This window comes from Polyodon spathula, chromosome 1, assembly GCF_017654505.1.
Source record: "Polyodon spathula isolate WHYD16114869_AA chromosome 1, ASM1765450v1, whole genome shotgun sequence".
Classification (NCBI taxonomy): Eukaryota; Metazoa; Chordata; class Actinopteri; order Acipenseriformes; family Polyodontidae; genus Polyodon; species Polyodon spathula.
Genome location: NC_054534.1, coordinates 18,458,967 through 18,480,692, shown reverse-complemented (window position 1 = coordinate 18,480,692; position 21,726 = coordinate 18,458,967). Strand labels below are relative to the sequence as shown.

The 21,726-nt window shown below is 36.4% G+C and overlaps 1 protein-coding gene across 1 annotated transcript in view; it reads left to right on the top strand.

The window, feature by feature from the left end:
- Positions 1–7,552: 7,552 nt before the first annotated feature.
- The window catches only part of LOC121316429 (inositol hexakisphosphate and diphosphoinositol-pentakisphosphate kinase 2-like), a 51,500-nt gene continuing 37,326 nt past the window's right edge, over positions 7,553–21,726 (top strand). Inside the window, exons 1-4 of the mRNA XM_041251528.1 lie at positions 7,553–7,939; positions 16,506–16,979; positions 17,761–17,956; positions 19,016–19,106. Coding sequence (XP_041107462.1) covers positions 16,824–16,979; positions 17,761–17,956; positions 19,016–19,106 — 443 coding nt within the window. The 5' untranslated portion in view covers positions 7,553–7,939; positions 16,506–16,823. The remainder of the gene's footprint in view (positions 7,940–16,505; positions 16,980–17,760; positions 17,957–19,015; positions 19,107–21,726) is intronic.

Here is a 21,726-nt window from a genome sequence, read left to right as displayed (position 1 = left end):
GACACCTGCAAAGCTGGCATTTATCCACCAAAGGCCAGTAGCTCTCAAGTTCCTAGGTGTAAAAGAGGAAGCTGGCTTGGCTGTGAGATTGTTAGACGCCCAGTGAACCTTCAGTTCTCCTGAGCTGTGTGAGGAATTGTCGCGGTGTGGAAACATAATTGAACATTATAAACTGGGAAGAAAATTGAGGGTAAAATAATTGGGTACTCCAAATAAAAAAATAAAAAACAAAGCAATACATTGCATTCATTTTTTTGTTTTTAAAATAAACATTGCCATTGCTTCATAATTTGTTATTAACTAAATATAATTGTGGTGTAGCAGACAATGCAGTCAAGTCATTGCTTGATATTAATATGCACCTGTGGCAGAGCAAAGCTCTGCCCTTTTAAATTGGCAGGGATGGGGTTAACTTCCCCTGCCTGCCTGGGTTTATTATGTTCAGGTGGCTGGGGTTGATTAGTTGATTAGGTTGATTAACGATCAATCAGCGCCCAGCCACCTGATATAAAAGGAGGCCTCTGCTTCTCATTTGGGGAGGAGGGAGCTGAGGAAGCAGGTTGGTGTTTGTTTTGTGGTTTTTGAATTTTCTAAATCCAGTGAAGGCATTGCCCAGCCTGGAAACTTTATTTTTGTGAGTTTTGTTTTTGCTTTATTTGTGTTTGAGTATCTGTTATTTTGCCCTTGTGCACTTTATTTTTGTTTATTTATAATAAAATTGTTATTTTTTTGAACTGCAGACTGTCTCTGGGCCTCTATCCACTCGCCAGCCTGCCACAGCACCGTTTAAAATTGTTTGAGAAAGTTGCAAGTTAAGGTTTTTCTCTTCTTCCACCTTTTGGTCAAAGTGAAACAGATGCAGCATCCTGAAGCTGGGTCATAAACATTCCTTTGTGTAATCACAAACTGATATTTCTGCAAACAGGCAGAAACAGGTCTCTTCCCCCCTCAAGAAAGTGGAGAGGGGGAGAGCAGTCAATCACCCTTGACAAGACAAAGGAACTTTGGTCAAACTGTCAATCACAAGCAGTGGGCAAGGTCAAGTGTAACAGGGTTAAGCTTTCTTTGCATTTTATTTTATATTTATAATTTATAGATGTGTCATTTTTCTATTGCACTTTGATTATTTTATATTGTTTTTTTTTTTTAAGCATGTGTGAATGTGTGTAAGGAAATCATGTTTTAATTGATTAATTAGTCCAATTGTTTGTAGCTGAATACTTTATAAAGTTTCATTAAGAAGAACAAGGAGAGAGCTGCAGTTTGTGTGATCATGGATGTCGGGCTGGGAAGTAGGAGCGGCAATAGGGTTTTTGAGAAACTGCTACTTTGTGTATGAAGTTTACAAACTGTAGTGTATACGGGCAGTGGTGTGTATTCACATATAGCAATTGTAGCTCATGTGTTGTCGGTTCTGCTACATTCTTAGCCCAGCACCGGCTCTGCCTGTAGTGAGAGGGGTAGGGGGAGATCTAAAATGGCTTCTATGTGATTATTTAGTCTGTAAAAAGAAAATAATTTTCCTTTCTTTGATAGCCGTGAGAATGGGATTATTTGGTCAACGGAATAAGTGCCAGATGCTCGGTATCTGAACTCCTTTGGAGGTGAGATTGAGGACTCGCTAGTTATTTTGATTTAAACACACTTTGTCCTCAACCATATCTCCAGTTCACCAATGTAACTAACTCTGGATTGTTTTATTCTGTTTAGGTGCTTTTCAGTGCTTTACAAATTGTGATGCTGATTTGTGAACGATTGTGTCTAATTTATGTAGCTGGTAACTAATATGCCTCTGTTTTTATGATGCTCTGGGGAAAAAAGGATCCATTTGATATATTCTATCATAATTTATCTTAATAAAAACATTGAACCCTATGTGTGCTTGCTCTTAAATTTTAGTTGCTCTTTCTTTATAGAGCTGATGTAGTCGGATTACTACATGGCACGGCGGAGGCTTAGCCTGAGCGTTGTTGCCCTTAAGGTAGCTGCCCACGGTCCTATGCTGGATCGGGCTCAGTTGGCTTCTCCTTTGCCCCAGTTACACAAGGAGTGGCCCAGACAAATCAACCAGTGTTTGAGCATGTTTGTGTCTTTAAACACCACCCATGAATTCATGATCCAATCAAGACGGGTCAGGGTTTAATTTTAAGACTTTTAAGACTGGGACAAGCAAGAAGTTATGGTCTGAAGTCATGCTCTGAAGTGGGGGTAGAATCATGTTCTGAGAAGGCTAAGAGAGGGTGAAATTAGATTCTAAGAGGGCTCTTTTCTCTGCTGTGCGAGAGACTGAACCAGGAAACAGGACACTCCATTGATCTGAAAGCGGGTCTTTGTTATTATTTCGCTGCTTGAAACCAACCATGAAATGAACTGAAGCAAAAGCCAGCAGCTGTGCCTCGGCAAGGTCCTGAAGCCTGTACCAAAATAATTGCAACAAGAACACTTTTACAAACTACATAACCTTTCAACTGCAACGCATTCTTTGAACTGTGAGTAGCGTCTGATCAACGGAACTATTTCCATTTGAAAACCTTCCGACAAGTCAAAGATAATGTTGCAAGACTATTAGAAGTCAACAGCTGCCTCCCTTTGAAAAGAACTATTGTTACACTGAGAGCCGACACAATACAATGCCTAATTCCCAAGGACAACCGTCTTCTTTTCTTTTGCAGTGTGCTCATCACCCTAAGAAGACAGACTTCTTTGTTGAAAATGAATACCTATTCAACATCTCAAATATAAAACATTTTATAACTCGAGAAATTAACTGTAGCTAATGCTATCAAGTTGGTGGATGCATTGTTCTAGGATGAGAATAGACAGTAACTTCCTGTTTTGGAGTGTGCAAGAAATGTATTATGTTTGTAGAAATGTGTAATTAAAAATGTGTTATTGCCTATTAAATGCAGATAATTCGATCATTGCCCCATTTCTGAGTTAATCTGAATACAGAATCAATTGAGGTTTATAATATATTGTCGGTTTGGTAGTTCACATCTAAACTAAATTAACACGGTAAAACTAATTTAAATAAAGTATTGTGCATTTTGTTATGAAATATGATTGATTAAAACAAGAAACAAGTATTGAAAATATTAATGTAAAGTACACCACTTCGTGATTAACCATAATTAATATTAGTATCTTAGCCAAGTATGCTAATAATGTTGTGGTCGTTGTAATCGTTTGATTGAGGAATCAATGAGCTGTATACTGTTCACGAACATCTCTAACCAATAGCCTTTCTTTTCATTAATATGAGATTAATTGTGCACCCTTTTTATTCTTAAATAAAATCTTGTGTTATAGTTCTGATTTCTGTGAATGTTGATTATTGTCAAGAGAATTCTGGTTCTACATGATGCTGAACTCAATAGGTATATATATATATATATATATATATATATATATATATATATATATATATACCTATTGTTTGATTATATAATAGGGTTCAAAGGATATTTAATGACTTTGAAAATGTTTTTTGTATAAAATTGGAAAATGTAACCTATTACAGGAGTCCTGGTCAGGACAGAAACAGAAACAAGGGTTCTAACTTGTTTAAAAGTAGTTGGCATATATATATATATATATATAGTATATATATATATATATATATATATATATATATATATATATATATATATATATGCGCCAACTACTTTTAAAACAACTGTTCAAAACAAGGTTCAAGTAACAAGGTTGGAACAAAGACCAGGACTGGAAATAGGACATTTTCCAATTTTATACAAAAAACATTTTCAAAGTAAAGTAAATATCCTTTGAACCCTATTATATAATCAAACAAGTAATGTATCTTTGATGAGGCTTAACAGAGTCATTATCAAATAGTAACAGAATGGTTTAACTCCTCACTCTATAGCTTTTGTATCTTCACCTGGGTAATTGGTTTACTTTGAAGTTATATAAACTAACAGTCTTCTAATTTGAAAACTTTCTCAAACATCTCAATTACTAGTAATCAAGGGTACTTGTTATATATAAGCTGCCTGTCTTTAGTTCAAGTCACTCACATGTTACTTGCTTAAGTTACCAACATGTTAATTCCTAGATCTAAGGCTACTTTGCATTTCATTATACAAGACAATGCCTCGGATAAATTCAAAGCCAGTGGTAGATATTGTAATAGCTCAGCTAAATCTACTTCAACTTATTTCACTTTGAAACTGTTCCTGCCCTGACACTTTATGTTTGCTTCCTGTGTTACAGATAATAATGTGAATATGGATATTAATACAGTAATATGAAAACAAATTCATCTCACAGTGTAGTGGAAGCTTACTGAATGAGGAACGCATCAGTGGGATCATTATTACACATGTGACCCCATTGAACCCCTTATTTACTAAAATGCACTGATTATAACCCAAACCGAACAGCTGCACATGATATAATGGTTTACATAACATTTAAAGTTCAATGCTCAATTGAACACTGCACTATGTAGATTACCGGATTTTCACCACAACCACATTTCACAAAAGAAAATTATCTCTAACTTCACAGCTGTGAACGTGAACAGCAGCATGCTTTTTTCTCCCAGCTGATGGCTTGGTTTCCGCTCCTCTATTACGACACAACCAGAGTGATGAAGACCTTACCAATAGAGTAAAGCTGCAAGAGGTACACGCCCCATCTGGTATATCCAATCTGGTACAGTTACACGTGCACACTTACTCCACCACTACAATGACGCATTTGTCTAGGTCCCACATTGATTTCCCTTGTCTCAGAAAGTATTAATGTTTAAGTAACTTTTTGTGTTAAGGGGAAAAGCCGGTATTTATGCACGGATTGATTTAAAATTTAAATCACAGTTAAGCACTTTAACGTTCCAGCGGGCATCTATGCAAAATAGAAGCCTCGCTAGAGCTGAAGCTGATTGGCTGTTCGCACTCAATCCTTTTCAACATATATATATCTGGAAAAAATTAAGAGACCACTGCAAATTTTTCTTAAATCAGCATCTCTACATGTATGGCAGCCATTCCATTCCAGTGTCTGTTGAATTCCAACACAGGCACACCTCATTCTACTGAATGAGGTACTGATTAGGGGATCACCTGAACCAAATCTTATTTAACGAGGAAAAGTATAAAAACCACTCCTGTGGTCATCGCTATCCTCTTGCAATAGGACCAGCTGGATGGCAAAACAGTGCTAGTAGTACCTCAAAAGTAATTGGAATAAAAAAATAACTATTGACCATGCCCAAAGAGTTGAAAAGGAAAGTTTTGAGTGAGGAAAAGAAGGGTTCAATTCTGGCTTTACTGGCAGAGGGATACAGTGAGCGTCGGGTTGCTTCCATCCTTAAAATTTCAAAGACGGCGGTTCATAAGAACAAGGTCAAGCAGCACACATTGGGGACAACAAAGCTACAGACCGGCAGGGGGCGAAAACAACTCTCCACTGAACGGGATGACCGCCAACTCATTCGAATGTCACTCAGCAACCGTAGGATGATATCAAGTGACCTACAAAAAGAATGCCAAACGGCAGCTGGGGTGAAGTGCACGGTGAGGACGGTTCGAAACAGGCTCCTAGGGGCAGGGCTGAAGTTGTGCAAAGCTAGAAAAAGCCCTTCATCAATAAGAAGCAAAGAAGAGCCAGGCTGAGGTTTGCAAAAGACCATAAGGATTGGACCATAGAGGACTGGAGTAAGGTCATCTTCTCTGATGAGTCCAATTTTCAGCTTTGCCCAACACCTGGTCGTCTAATGGTTAGACGGAGACCTGGAGAGGCCTACAAGCCACAATGTCTCGCACCCACTGTGAAATGTGGTGGAGGATCAGTGATGATCTGGGGGTGCTTCAGCAAGGCTGGAATCGGGCAGATTTGTCTTTGTGAAGGACGCATGAATCAAGCCAAGTACAAGGTTGTCCTGGAAGAAAACTTGCTTCCTTCTGCTCTGACAATGTTCCCCAACTCTGAGGATTGGTTTTTCCAGCAGGACAATGCTCCATGCCACACAGCCAGGTCAATCAAGGTGTGGATGGAGGACCACCAGATCAAGACCCTGTCATGGCCAGCCCAATCTCCAGACCTGAACCCCACTGAAAACCTCTGGAATGTGATCAAGAGGAAGATGGATGGTCACAAGCCATCAAACAAAGCCGAGCTGCTTGAATTTTTGCGCCAGGAGTGGCATAAAGTCACCCAACATCAATGTGAAAGACTGGTGGAGAGCATGCCAAGACGCATGAAAGCTGTGCTTGAAAATCAGGGTTATTCCACCAAATATTGATTTCTGAACTCTTCTTAAGTTAAAACATTAGTATTGTGTTGTTTAAAAATGAATATGAACTTATTTTCTTTGCATTATTCGAGGTCTGACAACACTGCATCTTTTTTTGTTATTTTGACCAGTTGTCATTTTCTGCAAATAAATGCTCTAAATGACAATATTTTTATTTGGAATTTGGGAGAAATGTTGTCAGTAGTTTATAGAATAAAACAAAAATGTTCATTTTACCCAAACACATACCTATAAATAGTAAAACCAGAGAAACTGATAATTTTGCAGTGGTCTCTTAATAATTTTTCCAGAGTGTGTGTGTATATATATATATATATATATATATATATATATATATATATATATATATATATATATATATACAGAGTATATTAATATCTTTCATAGGCATTCAACTTGGAACAACAAAGAAACATAAAAGGAATATTAGAAAGAGTTCACCATTTCCGAGTGCCTGGATTTTGATAATATTTACATGATTTATAGTATACATACTTAGTGTGGGATTTTGTCCATGTACATTGTGTAGTGTGGGATCAGAAAATAACTATTTTTTAAATATAAAATAAGCATTCTTACAACTGTTGATAGATAAATCACGTTTGAAAATGTCTCCTGTAGCTATTCAAAACAAGCATGAAGCTCTCAAGTTCAGCAGCACTAAGCCAAACCCACTGTGTTTACTATGACAGTCAAAATGACAGCTGCACTAGTTCTAGGTATAGCGTATTATATCTCCATAAGTTTCTGCAACCCTGGGTCTACTGATGGTTTGAGATGTTTAATATATATATATATATATATATATATATATATATATATATATATATATATATATATATATATATATATATAAAAATATTGTATTAATACTCATATGTGTTATACAACACATGGGACTGCATTAAACTTATCGTATTCATCACACTACACTACATTCATTGTAGTTGGTCTGAAATAAACGGTGCTGTTTGTTTATTTTCTTTGTTGACCTAACCCTAACACTGAAGTATCCTGTCAGGACACTGCACTATGATTGGTTATCATATTATTGTTAATAAAACAATGAACCATCCTCTTCCAACACCGAAACCTTTGTGAATAATCGTTTTGGTTACTTAAAAAAAAAAAAAAAAAAAAGTGATTGCAGGTGCTAACTTCAACAGTTGTTCTTACAGGCACATTTCGTGGGACCTTTGTAACCTCTTCATTTTATTTCCTTCTCCCCGTGTCACGCCCACTCCAGTGTGTCACTGTAGGGGTGTGCGCGCGCGCAACTGTACCAGATTGGATGTATCAGATGGACGCGTACCTCTTGCAGCGATACCCTTCACTACCTGACGACAGTGGCTGGTTCTGTTGATGCTGTCTGGTGCTCGATAGCCCTCAAACTGCGGCAGGAAAGGCTTGGTGTGGAGCCCAGTGAAAGATCGCTGCTCTAGCGGGTTATAGTGTGTGACAGGCCGGAAATCTTGCATTCCTTTGGCGCTAGCCTCGAGGGCTGCGGTTGCGTAAGCTCTGGGAGCAGTGGGGCTGAAGAGAAACGAGGGCTGGAGAGGACCAGGCTTCATAGATGCAACAGACGGGCTTGTGAGAAGGTGGTTACGGAAATACAACACAGTAAACAAAGGCGAGTGCGAGAATCATCAGGGAAAACAGGTACATTATTATAAATAAACTTCAAATCAGCAAATGTTATTTATTATTCGTGGACTTTGTTGCAACACTGCGTCTGTATGCAGCCGTGTGTGAGGCGAAACCAACACGACAACAAAGCAGTAGCGAAGTACCTCTGCAGCATCACTTCCTTCTGCTGAGCGAACTGGTAATGCAATAATGTAATTAACAACATCGATTATAAATTTACCTTGTTATGATATATTTCTACGTAGAGTAAAATTATTGATAGAAGTCTAGATGCATTCTGGTGACAAAAACATATTGTGCTGCTTGTGAAGACTGGTTTGCTTAGTGTTTCGGTGCTTGCATTGGCATTCAGCCTTGTTCGTTGTTGAGGAAGTGTGCTGCTGTCACCGCAAGTTTTCGATTGAGACAAGGGTTGTGTTGAATCACTTAATGTCATGCAGTCGCAAACTGGCAGGAAAGTCGTCCTAAACTAAGCACACGATAATGAGATGAAAGCTAGGGTTTTCTGTTTATATATATATATATATATATATATATATATATATATATATATATATATATATATAAATATAGAGCTCTGGAAAAAATTAAGAGACCACTGCAAAATTATCAGTTTCTCTGGTTTTACTATTTATAGGTATGTGTTTGGGTAAAATTAACATTTTTGTTTTATTCTATAAACTACTGACAACATTTCTCCCAAATTCCAAATAAAAATATTGTCATTTAGAGCATTTATTTGCAGAAAATGACAACTGGTCAAAATAACAAAAAAGATGCAGTGTTGTCAGACCTCGAATAATGCAAAGAAAATAAGTTCATATTCATTTTTAAACAACACAATACTAATGTTTTAACTTAGGAAGAGTTCAGAAATCAATATTTGGTGGAATAACCCTGATTTTCAATCACAGCTTTCATGCGTCTTGGCATGCTCTCCACCAGTCTTTCACATTGATGTTGGGTGACTTTATGCCACTCCTGGCGCAAAAATTCAAGCAGCTCGGCTTTGTTTGATGGCTTGTGACCATCCATCTTCCTCTTGATCACATTCCAAAGGTTTTCAATGGGGTTCAGGTCTGGAGATTGGGCTGGCCATGACAGGGTCTTGATCTGGTGGTCCTCCATCCACACCTTGATTGACCTGGCTGTGTGGCATGGAGCATTGTCCTGCTGGAAAAACCAATCCTCAGAGTTGGGGAACATTGTCAGAGCAGAAGGAAGCAAGTTTTCTTCCAGGACAACCTTGTACTTGGCTTGATTCATGTGCCCTTCACAAAGACAAATCTGCCTGATTCCAGCCTTGCTGAAGCACCCCCAGATGATATATATATATATATATATATATATATATATATATATATATATATATATATATATATATATATATATATATATATATATATATATGATGACTGTGCTGCTCTTCATAATGACGAGACACAAATTGGATCATTGTATTTGCTCCTCCAACCTTTTTCTTTTTCGATTGTTTACACTTTCCAGGTAATAATATTGACATCATCACAGCTTTTTTTGAAATACACACATGACAGGGAATTGCCCAGTTACTGTAAATAAGGCCGGGCAATTAAGATGTCAAGTGTTTGGATTTCAACCAGGGTTGGAGTTATTTATTTTTTATTTTTTATTAATTTCCAGTTCCAGTTCCAATTCCAATGGAATTGAATAAAAATAAACTGGAATTGGAAAAAATAAATAAATAAATCAACCCTGATTTCAGTAAGTCCCCACATTTTTTAAAACTGTGTTATGAGATTTATAATAAATCTGAACCTGCTAGGTTATTTTTGGTCGATTCAGGTTATGATTGTGAACTTTGTTTTTATCCAAGGTAGCGTGATACATATTCTATATTTTTTAATTTAATTTTGTTGAGCAATTTTGCAAATAAAGTCATACTGTTGCAACTAATTAAAATGTGCCAGTTGAAATGAATACTGAAATGTTTTATTTATTTGTATTTTATACCATACTGTTTTATTGGTTAGGTTTGATATGACTGGTTCATGGTGCAAAGTGTCTGTTTAATGCGAGAGAGAGAGAGAGAGTACAGTTTATAATTTTAGTACGTAGGCTAAGTGTTAGCACAGTCTGGGTGGTAGTCCTACAGTACCAATCAAATAAAAGTAAAATGCCGTTCCACAAAAAATCTTTTGGGATAGAGGGGACTTCTTTGGACTTTGGAGTACCAAATCAGTAGCATTGAGTGCTTTGTAAAGTACAGTACAAGTATGGTATGTGCACATATGTTTCAATCTGTAGCCTAGATCACATTTTATGGTACTCCTTACTTTTTACTATAGGGACTCTGTTCTGTTGCTTATTTAGGCCTGACACTTCTCATTTGAGCACTTCGTCATGTCTGTTTCATGAAAAGCAGGCCTAATGTTCGGTCTGTCGCTACTGACATTTAACTCCATTAGTAATTAATGATCTTAAGAGAATTAAACAAAATACAATAAAAAATTTAGTCAAGTAGAGTTGTCTGTAAATTGCCTGATGAGAATAATTGTTATTTATAAAAATGACAGCTCCTTCGGTCTTACTTAATACTTTGATGAACCTGTTCAATCCCAGGAGCATCTGCCTCTTTTATTTATTTGCAAGTTTGAGCTGACAATCCCACATAAGAACATGTTATTATTGTAGGTTTTTTGCTTTCTTGAATGCAGTTTGTTTTTCAAACTATAATTTTCTATTTTCCCAAATGAAATACCATGTATGTTGTCCCCATTCAACTGGGTATTTGATGATGGAAGAGTTACCGATAAACTGGGTGTTCAAGATAGGAGAGGGACCGTTTAGAGAACTAGTACTGTACAGTAAAAAGGACAAAAGGCAAGGTTAAATCTTTATATTTTCAGCCTGTCTGTGCAAATAATTAACAAAATGATATACATTACAGTATTGTATATTAATGAAGTTCAAAGAACAAATCCAATTTTTGTTTTAACGCATTTCTGATCCAAGTGCATAATTCTACTGTACAACTATGGCCAAAAGTTTTGCATTACCTAGAATTTTAGGATTGAAACATAATTTAAATTATTAATATATATTATATAATATATATATATATATATGTGTGTGTGTATATATATATATATATATATATATATATATATATATATATATATATATATATATATATATATATATATATTGATTTAATATCACTTAATCAAAGAAACTACAAAATAATATTGCAAAAGTCTTCCAGAAGCCATAGTAGTAGTACAGTATTTCATATTTTTCAATTTGTGAGATTTTCATTAAGTATATTGAAAACTACAAAGTAGTATGTAATTAAATATGTTAACGTAACATTGTTGAGCAGGTTTAATTTGGTACTATGACACAAAATTAGTTCATTCTATAAGGTGATGCAAAACTTTTGGTCAGAGCTGTATTCTTTTTTGCTTGTGAAAATAGAAAATGAGAAGATGTTGGGTCCAGGTAAAGTCAGAGTTTGAAAAGGACCAATAACAAGTACACAGAAAGAGTACTAATTCAAATACAGTGCCAAAAAAAAGTTTGTGAACCCCTTAGGATTTTCACGTATTTCAAACCTAAAATGTTATTAGATCTTAATATAAGTCCTAATAATAGATCAAGATAACCTGATTAAATAAGTGACACAAAGCATGATACTTTTTCAACATTTATTTATCCACAAATGATTCAACATTCAATATCCATGTGTGAAAAAGTATGTGAACCTTTAGATTCAGTAACTGGTGGCACCCCCTTGAGCATCAATGACTTCAGCTAAGCGTTTCCTGTAACTGTTGGTCAGTCTGTCACATTGGTTTTGAGGAATTTTGGCTCATTCCTCCTTACAGAACTGCTTCAACTCAGTGACATTTGAGGGCTTCCTTGCATTGACGGCTCGCTTCAGGTCCTGCCACAACATCTCAATGGGGTTTAGGTCCGGACTTTGACAAGGCCATTCGAAAACGCAGAATTTCTTCTTCTGCAGCCATTCTTTTGTAGATCTGCTTGTATGTTAAGGATCATTGTCTTACTACATGACCTACTTTCGGTTCAGCTTCAGCTCACGGACGGATGGCCTGACATTCTTCTCTAGAATCATCTGATAAATGGCAGAATGAATGGTTGTGTCAATGATGGCAAGCCGTCCAGGTCCTGAGGCAGCAAAGCAGCCCCAAACCATCACACTCCCACCACCATGCTTGACAGTTGGGATGAGGTTCTTCTGTTCGAATTCGCCAAACATAACGTTTCTTATTGAGGCCAGAGAGTTCTACCTTTGACTCGTCTGTCCAGAGAACATTGTTCCAGAAGTCTTGTGGATCATCTATGTGCTCTTGGCCTTATGGTCTATGGTTTTCCTCCTGGCTATCCTTCCATGAACACCATTCTTGTTCAGTCTTTTTCTAATAGTTGAGTTATGAACACTCACATTAGCCAAGGCGAAAGTGGCCTGCAGATCCTTGGATGTTACTCTGTGGTTCTTTGTGACTTCCTTGATGATTTTCCAGTTTGTTCTTGGAGAGATTTTGGTAGGACGGCCGCTCCTGGGTAGAGTGACTGTGGTATTGAACTTTTTCCATTGGTAGACTATCTGTCTGACAGTGGATTGATGGAGCCCCAAATCCTTAGAAATAGTTTTGTAACCCTTTCTAGACTGATGAGCATCAGTAACTGTTGTTCTGAGGTCCTCAGAGATTTCTTTTGACTGTGGCATGACATGTTTCCACACACCTGTATGGTGAAGACCAAACTCAGAAAGCTTCTGATCTTCAAATAGGGAGCGGCCTCCCAAACTCACCCCTGAAGATCTACCTAATTATTTAAACACCTGATTCTAATTATTCCCTTAATTGAGCTGATAAAGCCAGTGGTTCACTTACTTTTTACCCTGAATCTTAATTACTCATTGTTTGTCTAATTCATACATCGTTTTGTTTCAAAAGATATGGAATTGGTTAATATTAACCCTATTGGATATTTAAGAAGACTATCATGGTAAAACTATGGAATTTACATAATTGTCATTGGGGTTCACAAACTTTTTCTGTGCACTGTAAAAAAAAAAAAAAAAAAAAAAAAAGGTTAGAAAGGCCAAGAGAGAGATAGAAATGAGGATTGCTAAGGGGGCTAAAGCCAATTCCAAAACGTTTTTCCAATATTATAACAGTAAGAGAACATTCAAAGAGGAGTGAGAAAATAACAAATATACTAAATGATTACTTTTCACAAGTTTTTACAAAGGATGATACGTACAACATGCCCCACATGTTGACCTGTTCCTGTCCAGTCTTAAATAACTTTAGCATAACTGAGGCAAAAGTGTTGAAGGGACTACAAGTTCTTAAAATAAACAAATCCCCTGGGCCGGATGAGATCCTCCCAATAGCACTAATGAAATGAAAGAAGTTATTTACAATCTGCTAACCAAGATCATGCAACAGTCTCTTGATACAGGGGTTGTACCGACATATAGACTGGAGAATTGCAGAAATAATACCGATCCACAAAAAGAGAGACAAAACTGAACCAGGTAACTACAGACCAATAAGACTGACTTCTATTATATTTAAACTTATGGGAACTATAATAAAATCCAAAATGGAAAATTATCTATATGGCAACATTGTCCTGGGAGACAGTCAGCATGGTTTTAGGAAAGGGACATCGTGTCTAATTAACCTGCTTGATTTTTTTTTTTAGGATTCAACATAGACAGTGGAAAATTGCCAAGCATATGACAAGGTTTATTTAGATTTCCAGAAAGCTTTTGACAAAGTCCAGCATAAAAGATTAATTCTCAAACTGAATGCAGTACAGATTCAAGGAAATGCATGCACATGGATTAGGGAGTTGTTATCATGTAGAAAATAGAAAATACTGAGTAGAGTAGAAACCTCAAAATGGAATGTAACCAGTGGAGTACCACAGTACCAGTGTTAAGTCCTCTGCTCTTAATAATCAACATTAATCACTTATATTCTGGCATAGTAAGCAAGCTTGTTAAATTTACGACAATACTAAAATAGGAGTGGCAAACACAGTTGCAGCAGCAAAGGTATTCAAAATGATCTAGACAGCATTCAGAACTGGGCAGATACATGGCAAGTGCCATTTAATAGAGAAAAGTGTAAGGTAGTGCACGCCGGCAATAAAAATGTGCATTATAATTACCATATAGGAGACACTGAAATTGAAGAAGTTATCTATGAAAAAAGTCAGAAATGTCTTCATCTACACAAAGTGCAGGGCTTGCATTTCTGCACGGGATTGCGGGAATTGCGAATTTTCCAAGTTACTCCCGCATATCTGCAACCTTCAGTGCGGGAAAATCCTGCAGAGATATTTTAAGACTGCAAGCTACTGTATCGCCCAATTTAGAATGCCTAATTAAAATGCTACAACAGTTTCTAAGGAAGTGGGTGCCAGTGACGAAAGCACAATGAGCCACATTCTGAGTAGTTCTGGTTAAAATAAATAAAATATCCAGCACTACTTTTATTTATTTATTTAAGTGCAGCAAGACTTTATTTTCTTGTACGCGATTCTTGACCGCTATCTTTAAGCATTATAGAAACTCAGTACAGTGCGGTAAGTAAACAGTTTTGAAAAAAAGACGATATTAAATCTATGTAGGTGCTGTTTTGCAAGCAGTGACTTTCACATAAATAAAAATAAAAGTGGAGCGCTGGTTTAAAAGAAAAGCACCTCGCACTGACGAGGCCGCTGATTCTGGTACAGGCAAAAAAAGTTGGTGCAAGTCAAACTTCAGATGTCACATGAGGTGCTTTTTCATATCATCTTGCTAGAAAATGATCTTAAGAGTACAAAGACAGGATTGACAGATTTGGGCTACAGCCTGACCAAACTGAAAAAAAAAATCTCTCTGTAAAATGTAAACTGTGCCTGAGCAGTAACATTTGTACTGTAGCTTGAAGTCGTTCAATTTTTTCAAAGTACAGAGTAGTCCCTTCCTAAACTGGACATGTCTGACCGGTTTGAAATAAAAATCTCTTGCACACTGCGATATTATCGGTAATACTGGTATTCACCAAATAAATCACGCCGCTGCATTCTCTGTACACATTACTACTAACGATTATTATTTTAAATTGAAACTAAATTCATTTAGTACTTTTTTTTTTTTAACTATAACCTAATTAACACAAAACACATCATGGTACCGCATTAACATATTACAGTAGTATACAGTACCTTGCTTGTACTCGACAGACTTTACAGAAAGAATCAATAATTTTAAATTTACATAGAAAATGTTTTAGTATACATGTAAAACACTCAGCCTCCTTGTTACTTTTGTTTTCTGTTGGTATCAGTCAGGCTTTCTTTTCTTTGCAAAAAGCAATTCAAGTCTTCAAATTCGGAATTTTAATGTACACCTCTTGCGTTTTAAACCACGGAGTCCAGCGGTTTCTGAAAACGTCTCCCCTTTTTTCAACTGTTTGATCACAGTCACAACTCTGTAGTATGAGTTGCTTGCCCTCTCTTACTCTTGTTCTTAATTTGAGTTATTTAGTAGGCTACTATTATTGGTGTCTGTATTAGCGAGGCAATACTGTATTATGTTTCTGTACTAGTTACAATATTATTAATGTAACTTGTAACTGTATGTGTCACCAACACTGAAAATGCCTGCGTATAATGTCTCAGGGTGCTTCATTTTTGATACATAACTGCATCTTAAAGTTTGTGCATTGATTAATTTGTCGGTCTTAATCAAGTCTGTTCAGATCACAATATGCGATATACTTCATAGTAAAATACTTCATAGACTGTAATTTTTAGAGCAACAAGGACAGCTGATTCTGAAACAGTCCTTGGTTTCTTTAACCTTGCTGTCATGCCCTTCTCTCACATTCCACGAGGCCCATGACTGCAGAGTAACTGGTGACAGAAAGGTCATTTCATCACCTTTAATGGATGTAGCTTCTTTTAATTTTGTCCAGCAAGGTGCTTATCCAAGCAAGTGGAAAAGATAACCCTGAAGAATGAAGGGCATTAGAATGCTTTAGTGGGTGGATGCTTGGATGCTGCATGCATATTTTAGCCCTGGATTTCATACAGTAGCTTAAAGTATACTGCATGCATCATCTAGGAGTCATTTTAACATGATACAATGGTTGAGGGTGAGAGCCTGTGTGAGCATTATAGTGGGTTGTAAAGAGGATATCTTAGACACCAAATCCTTGGGCATGAACGTTCTGCAGCCCTGGTTTAATCTGCCTGATGATTTATCTTTTTTTATTATTATTATTTTTTTTTACATTCACCAGTAGCTTTAGAAGTGAGTCAGCCATTCTATCAATTAACCACCATTTATTTGGTCATTTTTTTAACTTTATACATTTCCTGATTTGTTGTGGTTAGTTTATAAATTGATCCATTTTTTTTTTTCCCCAAAGTAAATGTATCATAACCTCTACAATCTCAAACCTAATCTAGCATAGGTATTAATTGTTATACCCTCAAGCTTTGTTTCCAATTAATTTTATCTACATTTTGAGGAAAATCTAAATGGCAGCAACTTTTATTTTCTTTACAGAAAATTACAACATGACTTCAATTGAAGAACGGGATGAGAAAAAAAAGAGGCTAAGGTCCTGAGGAACAAGAGTCAGAACTGTCCGCCAGTAAAAACGATGCAAGGATACACAGATTCTCACACAGTATCTGACTAATCTGCTGTGGGCAGCTGGCTTCATATAATTCCAAGCAGGTGGCAGGGCTGCAGAAGGCAAGGGATTTTTTTCTGTCAGTCTCGCTCTTGTAGTGGAGCTGGTGGAGAAGGTAGGGCTGGCTTTGCCTGTGGCGTACAGCTTGCTGGCCAAGTTCCCCAACCAGTTCTCTGCACTGAGTGGACATGTCTGTCAGTGAGGCAGGAGGAGACACCCCTAGGTTCTTTTTTGGTTGCGAAGATGGAGAAGGAGATGAGCTACTGGATCCAGGGAAAGTCTATGACTGTCTTTACGAACACGTGGAGGAGGACGATGATGACGATGATGAAGAATATGAATCTGTATGTTCTTGGTGTGGTTAGATAACGGGCTGAGAACCATGCTATAGCAATACATTGTTTTTACCTATAGTATGTGTTTAGTTTAACAGATTTTTTTTTTTTTTTTTTAAAGAAGACATGGATATGGTGTATATACTGGTAGCTGAAATTTCCAGTTGAAATAATTGTAAAAAGATTAATTGCCCTGTAATGTACATTTTCTGCCTGCAGCCACTAGGTACCTAACATATTGATAAGAAACAAAAAAATGATTTATTTGAAAACTTTACCTTTTATAGCTTGCTTTTCAGATTTTAAGAGAATTATTTACCTTTAGCTGGCAGATTGCCTCTTATGACCATGACATCTTTCTGAATGTGAAAAAGCATACCTTTATATTGGTGCAGTACAGGTGGCCAAGAAGTCACATTTTGTAGAACTGGCACCTAACTAGACTTGACATATCAAATCAGCTTATCTGTACCACATAGCACACAACATGCTGATTTTTAAACCCTAACATTAATTAATTAATATTTCTTTGGGCAAACATTGATCAAATATAGCTGAGTAATTGAGAAATAAGCTGAGAAATTATCACTAAATGAAATTCAAAGTATCACCAAATAGCATTCCCATAAAATTTATTTATGTATGTATGTATGTATGTATGTATTTATTTAGTGTCTACAGAAATGTTTAAGTAAACTGTAACTGTATTTAGAGGGAATTATTTAAATTTTCCATGGAGCATTTTGTTATTTTATCCTTGTTTGATCCTAATCCATGTTTTATTCTCTAGCCACCAGAAAGGCAGATTGTGATTGGAATCTGTGCCATGGCAAAAAAATCAAAATCCAAACCCATGAAGGAAATCCTGGAACGCCTTTGCTTATTCAAGTACATCACTGTTGTGATATTTGAAGAAGATGTCATACTGAATGAACCTGTAGAAAACTGGCCGCACTGTGACTGTCTTACTTCCTTTCACTCTAAAGGTAGTGTATGTATTCGTTTCATGATGAAACTGGGGATGAAGTGTGTTGGAATAAAAAAATTACTATAAGCTTTTTGGGAGCTTTTTAAAAGACATAATCATGTTACAAATGATTTTCCTTGTCAATACAGATGCCCTTTTTAATGCTGTTTATTGAGAATGAAAGATGTATGTAACATCATTATGTAAGATTTGTTAGTTTGTGCTTTGGGAAGACACTTAAATTTTGCAGGAAAGTCAGTTTAGCTTTCAAGGGATTAAGCAGGCTTTAAAGTAATAAGGATAATGTAATCTCTCTGCCCCAATTTCTATATAGAAAAAATAATAGTAAACACCAACAGTACATTTCTTTATTTGAATTGGATTTATTTGTCAGCCTGATCTGTTTTTGCAATTCGAGATTCATCTACCTACCTTGAACATTTGACTTTCACTGATAAACAGACATATCCAGTTCTTTTTTAATCCCGTGTTTTTATAATCCCTTATGGAGTCTGTCAAGCAATGTTTATTATTAACCTGACAGAATAAGAGTGAATGTTTAGGCCATTTGAAGGTTATGAATGCCAGTCATATGTACAGAAAATAAACAAATCTGATGCATGAATACTATTGATTATGTTTGTACAGGTATGTATTCTACCAGACTTCATTTAATGTTTACTCTAATGTACAGATATGATTTAAGGGATGGGAACGTTGTATTTTTCAGCTCTTAGAAATACATTTAAATCCATTTTGATGCTGGCCATACATTCAGAAAATCTGACCTTGCAACTCTGTGTGAACTGTTTGTTGCTTTGAATGTTCTAAATGATGAAAGCACTGCTACTTTTGTGTGATTCATTGTGAGCCCAGTTACATGGTGCTTTGAAGTATATTAACTACACTTAACATTACATCAGAGACTAAACTTTAAAAAGCAGGGGGTGTTCATGCATATGTCAAAAAAAGTGAAATGGTAATTAAAATATTATAAAACTTTTTTTTTTTTTTTTTATGCTCACTACATCATGATGATTTTCTTCGACACTTTGTTGTCTCTCTCACTCGCACACAGGCTTTCCTTTGGACAAAGCAGTGGCGTATTCAAAACTAAGGAACCCATTTGTTATCAATGATCTGGACTTGCAGTATCACATTCAGGACCGGTGAGTTTTAAAACAGAAAAAAGCTTTTTGGAGAAACCTCAATACTCTGTGCTGTACATATGAAATTAATAGTTGACCATCGTGGATCCCCACCAAAGTTTACAGAGCAGTGCCTGTGTTTGCATTTTAGCAGGCAAACTATATTCCTGGCATTTAAGAGCTTCTAACTGTGGCTGTGTCACAAAGACGGCCGGAGTGGGTGGCGTCAGACCAGAAGCAGGAAAATAAACAAAACAGGACAGATGAGTTGAAATGATGGTGGCGCTTGCTGGCGCCGGTTTATTGAAAAATAAAACAGGCTTAACAACACGAAAACACAGGACACGGCACTCTACGCCAAAATAAATAGACAAACAAAAACGGACTAAACTTAACGAAACGGTGCACGGACAGACACACTGACAAACACGGTGAGTTTTAAATAAACAAGTATCGTGCTGGTCCCACCAGCACGCAATAGCAATTGATATATTTAAGTTTCTCCTTCTCTCGTTCCCGTTCTCCACTCACCGAACACCCAACCCCGAGTATGTGACAACGTGCATCTATATATACTGTTGTGCTGGGATTCAATTACCTATTAATTATTCACTTGAATCCCAGCACTCGTGTTACACAGACCCGTTTATATCCTGTGTACCAATGTCTATACACCAACATTTAACCCACACCACACGCAACACATAACAGATAATATACACAGGGCGGGCACTTCGTCACAGGCTCCATCAAATATTTTTGTGTTGGACTACTGTGTTTACAATTTGAGGGATTCTGAAAATTATAGAATTGCAGAACAGCACTTTTTTTTTTTTTTTTTTTTTACACAGAAGGATCATAAATCTTAATACTTTTAGCAGGCAAACCAATCTTAACAAAGCATTGATTCTCTTCTCTTAATATAAACAGGGCAGTGTCTGGCTGTATGCTGAGTTTCTAATTCTTTTATTTGACTATGCGTTCTGTGAGACTTCTCAGACCTGTTTTTTCCTGAAATCTTTTCTATTGCTTAATTAATGATAGCATCGTATTTGCCATGGCTCTGCTGAAAGTATTAGGTTTCTTTTATTTGTTCGGCCATAACCTATGTGACATCACTTGTGGACCCACAATTTGTGAAGTCACAGTTCATGGCTAACTTGTGTAAATCCACTAATTTCAATTGGTGCATTTCTGTGTTCATAGAATGTTAGCAAGGGTTAGTAAATGGTTATATACATAATATATTTAAGCAATAACAATTAGATTATGGTTCCTACCTGGTCTAATAGTTTGAATTGCTTTGAATGCTGGCTTGATATTCCAAACCAAAATGCAACAATGTTTGAAACGGAGAAATTGATCTGTCTGAATTCCTATGCCAGTTGATGAATGATGTCACAACAAACTTGTATTTAATTTCATTTGTGCTGATTGTTTGGACCAACACAAGCACATACCTAATATCTTGATATATTTAAATGTACTTTTTAAATATGTCTTTGGTTATTGCTGGCATCTGTTCATGCATTTTAGCTGTTTCTCAGTCTTGATCTTGTAAAAGCCCTTTTTAAATCTGGGTCAGGGAGATTTAGCAGTCGAACTTTGAATGTGTATTATTTTCTAAAACATGGTGCTGATGAATAGGGCTCTACCTAATTCGTGATTATTGCGAAAATCGGGTAAATTGAGGGGTCACTCCAAAATTCAACTCCTTAGGGGCCAATGTATACCAGACTAGTATGGAGAGAGAAAAAAAAGAACTTAAAACAACTACTGCACACCGCAAGCATTGCAAACTATGTATCTTAAATCTGTAGCTCGGCTTTTTTACAAATTATACTTATTATTCATTTAAAGTCCTGTGTGCATTGCATTTAGGCAAATAACATTTTTTTAAAAAATACTCCAAAGTGGTTAACTTTCCTGTTTACTGTTAACATGTGACAGCGATGTTTAAATCAGCCTATCGGTGTGTCTGTACTGGCTTTTCTGTGACCTATAATGTACAGTATAGGAGGTGGGACATTGTTATATTTTGATTTAGGTTGCTAAAATCTAATTTTCAGCATCAGAGGTAAAATACCGAAAATGGACGACAAAGAAAAAAAATCTAAGTGTATTATGGCTGAGGATCATGTCAAGAAACTTTACATGCAGGTGGAGATAAATTTAAGTAGAGTCTTACTCATGAGATATGATACATTGGAAGCACGTGAAACTAAAATTAATTGAGAGATAGCAGTTTATGTAAGACTTGTCAATCCTGTCTGCCCATTGAAAACAGTTTAACTCTCTTCACTTGTAACTCAAGCGAGATTTGAATAATAATAAAATTCTTTCATTGGTGAAAAGGGAAACAACCTAGTCACCTCAATCTTGTAGTACATTTGTTCTTAATTAAATGGTACAGCAGTACACTCTTATGGGCAAACAAGTGCTGTTGACCCAGTTTTTCTCCCATGAGGTATTTTATTTTTAGCAGTGAATGACCTGTCTCTTTACACACAGACATTTAATTCCAAAGAAATATGTAGCATAATCCTTAGTCTTTGATACTGTACCCTTCTCATTTAAAATGACATTCATTTTGAAGAGCTGTTATAGTTGCAGGGATGGTGTAACATTATCTGCAGATTGT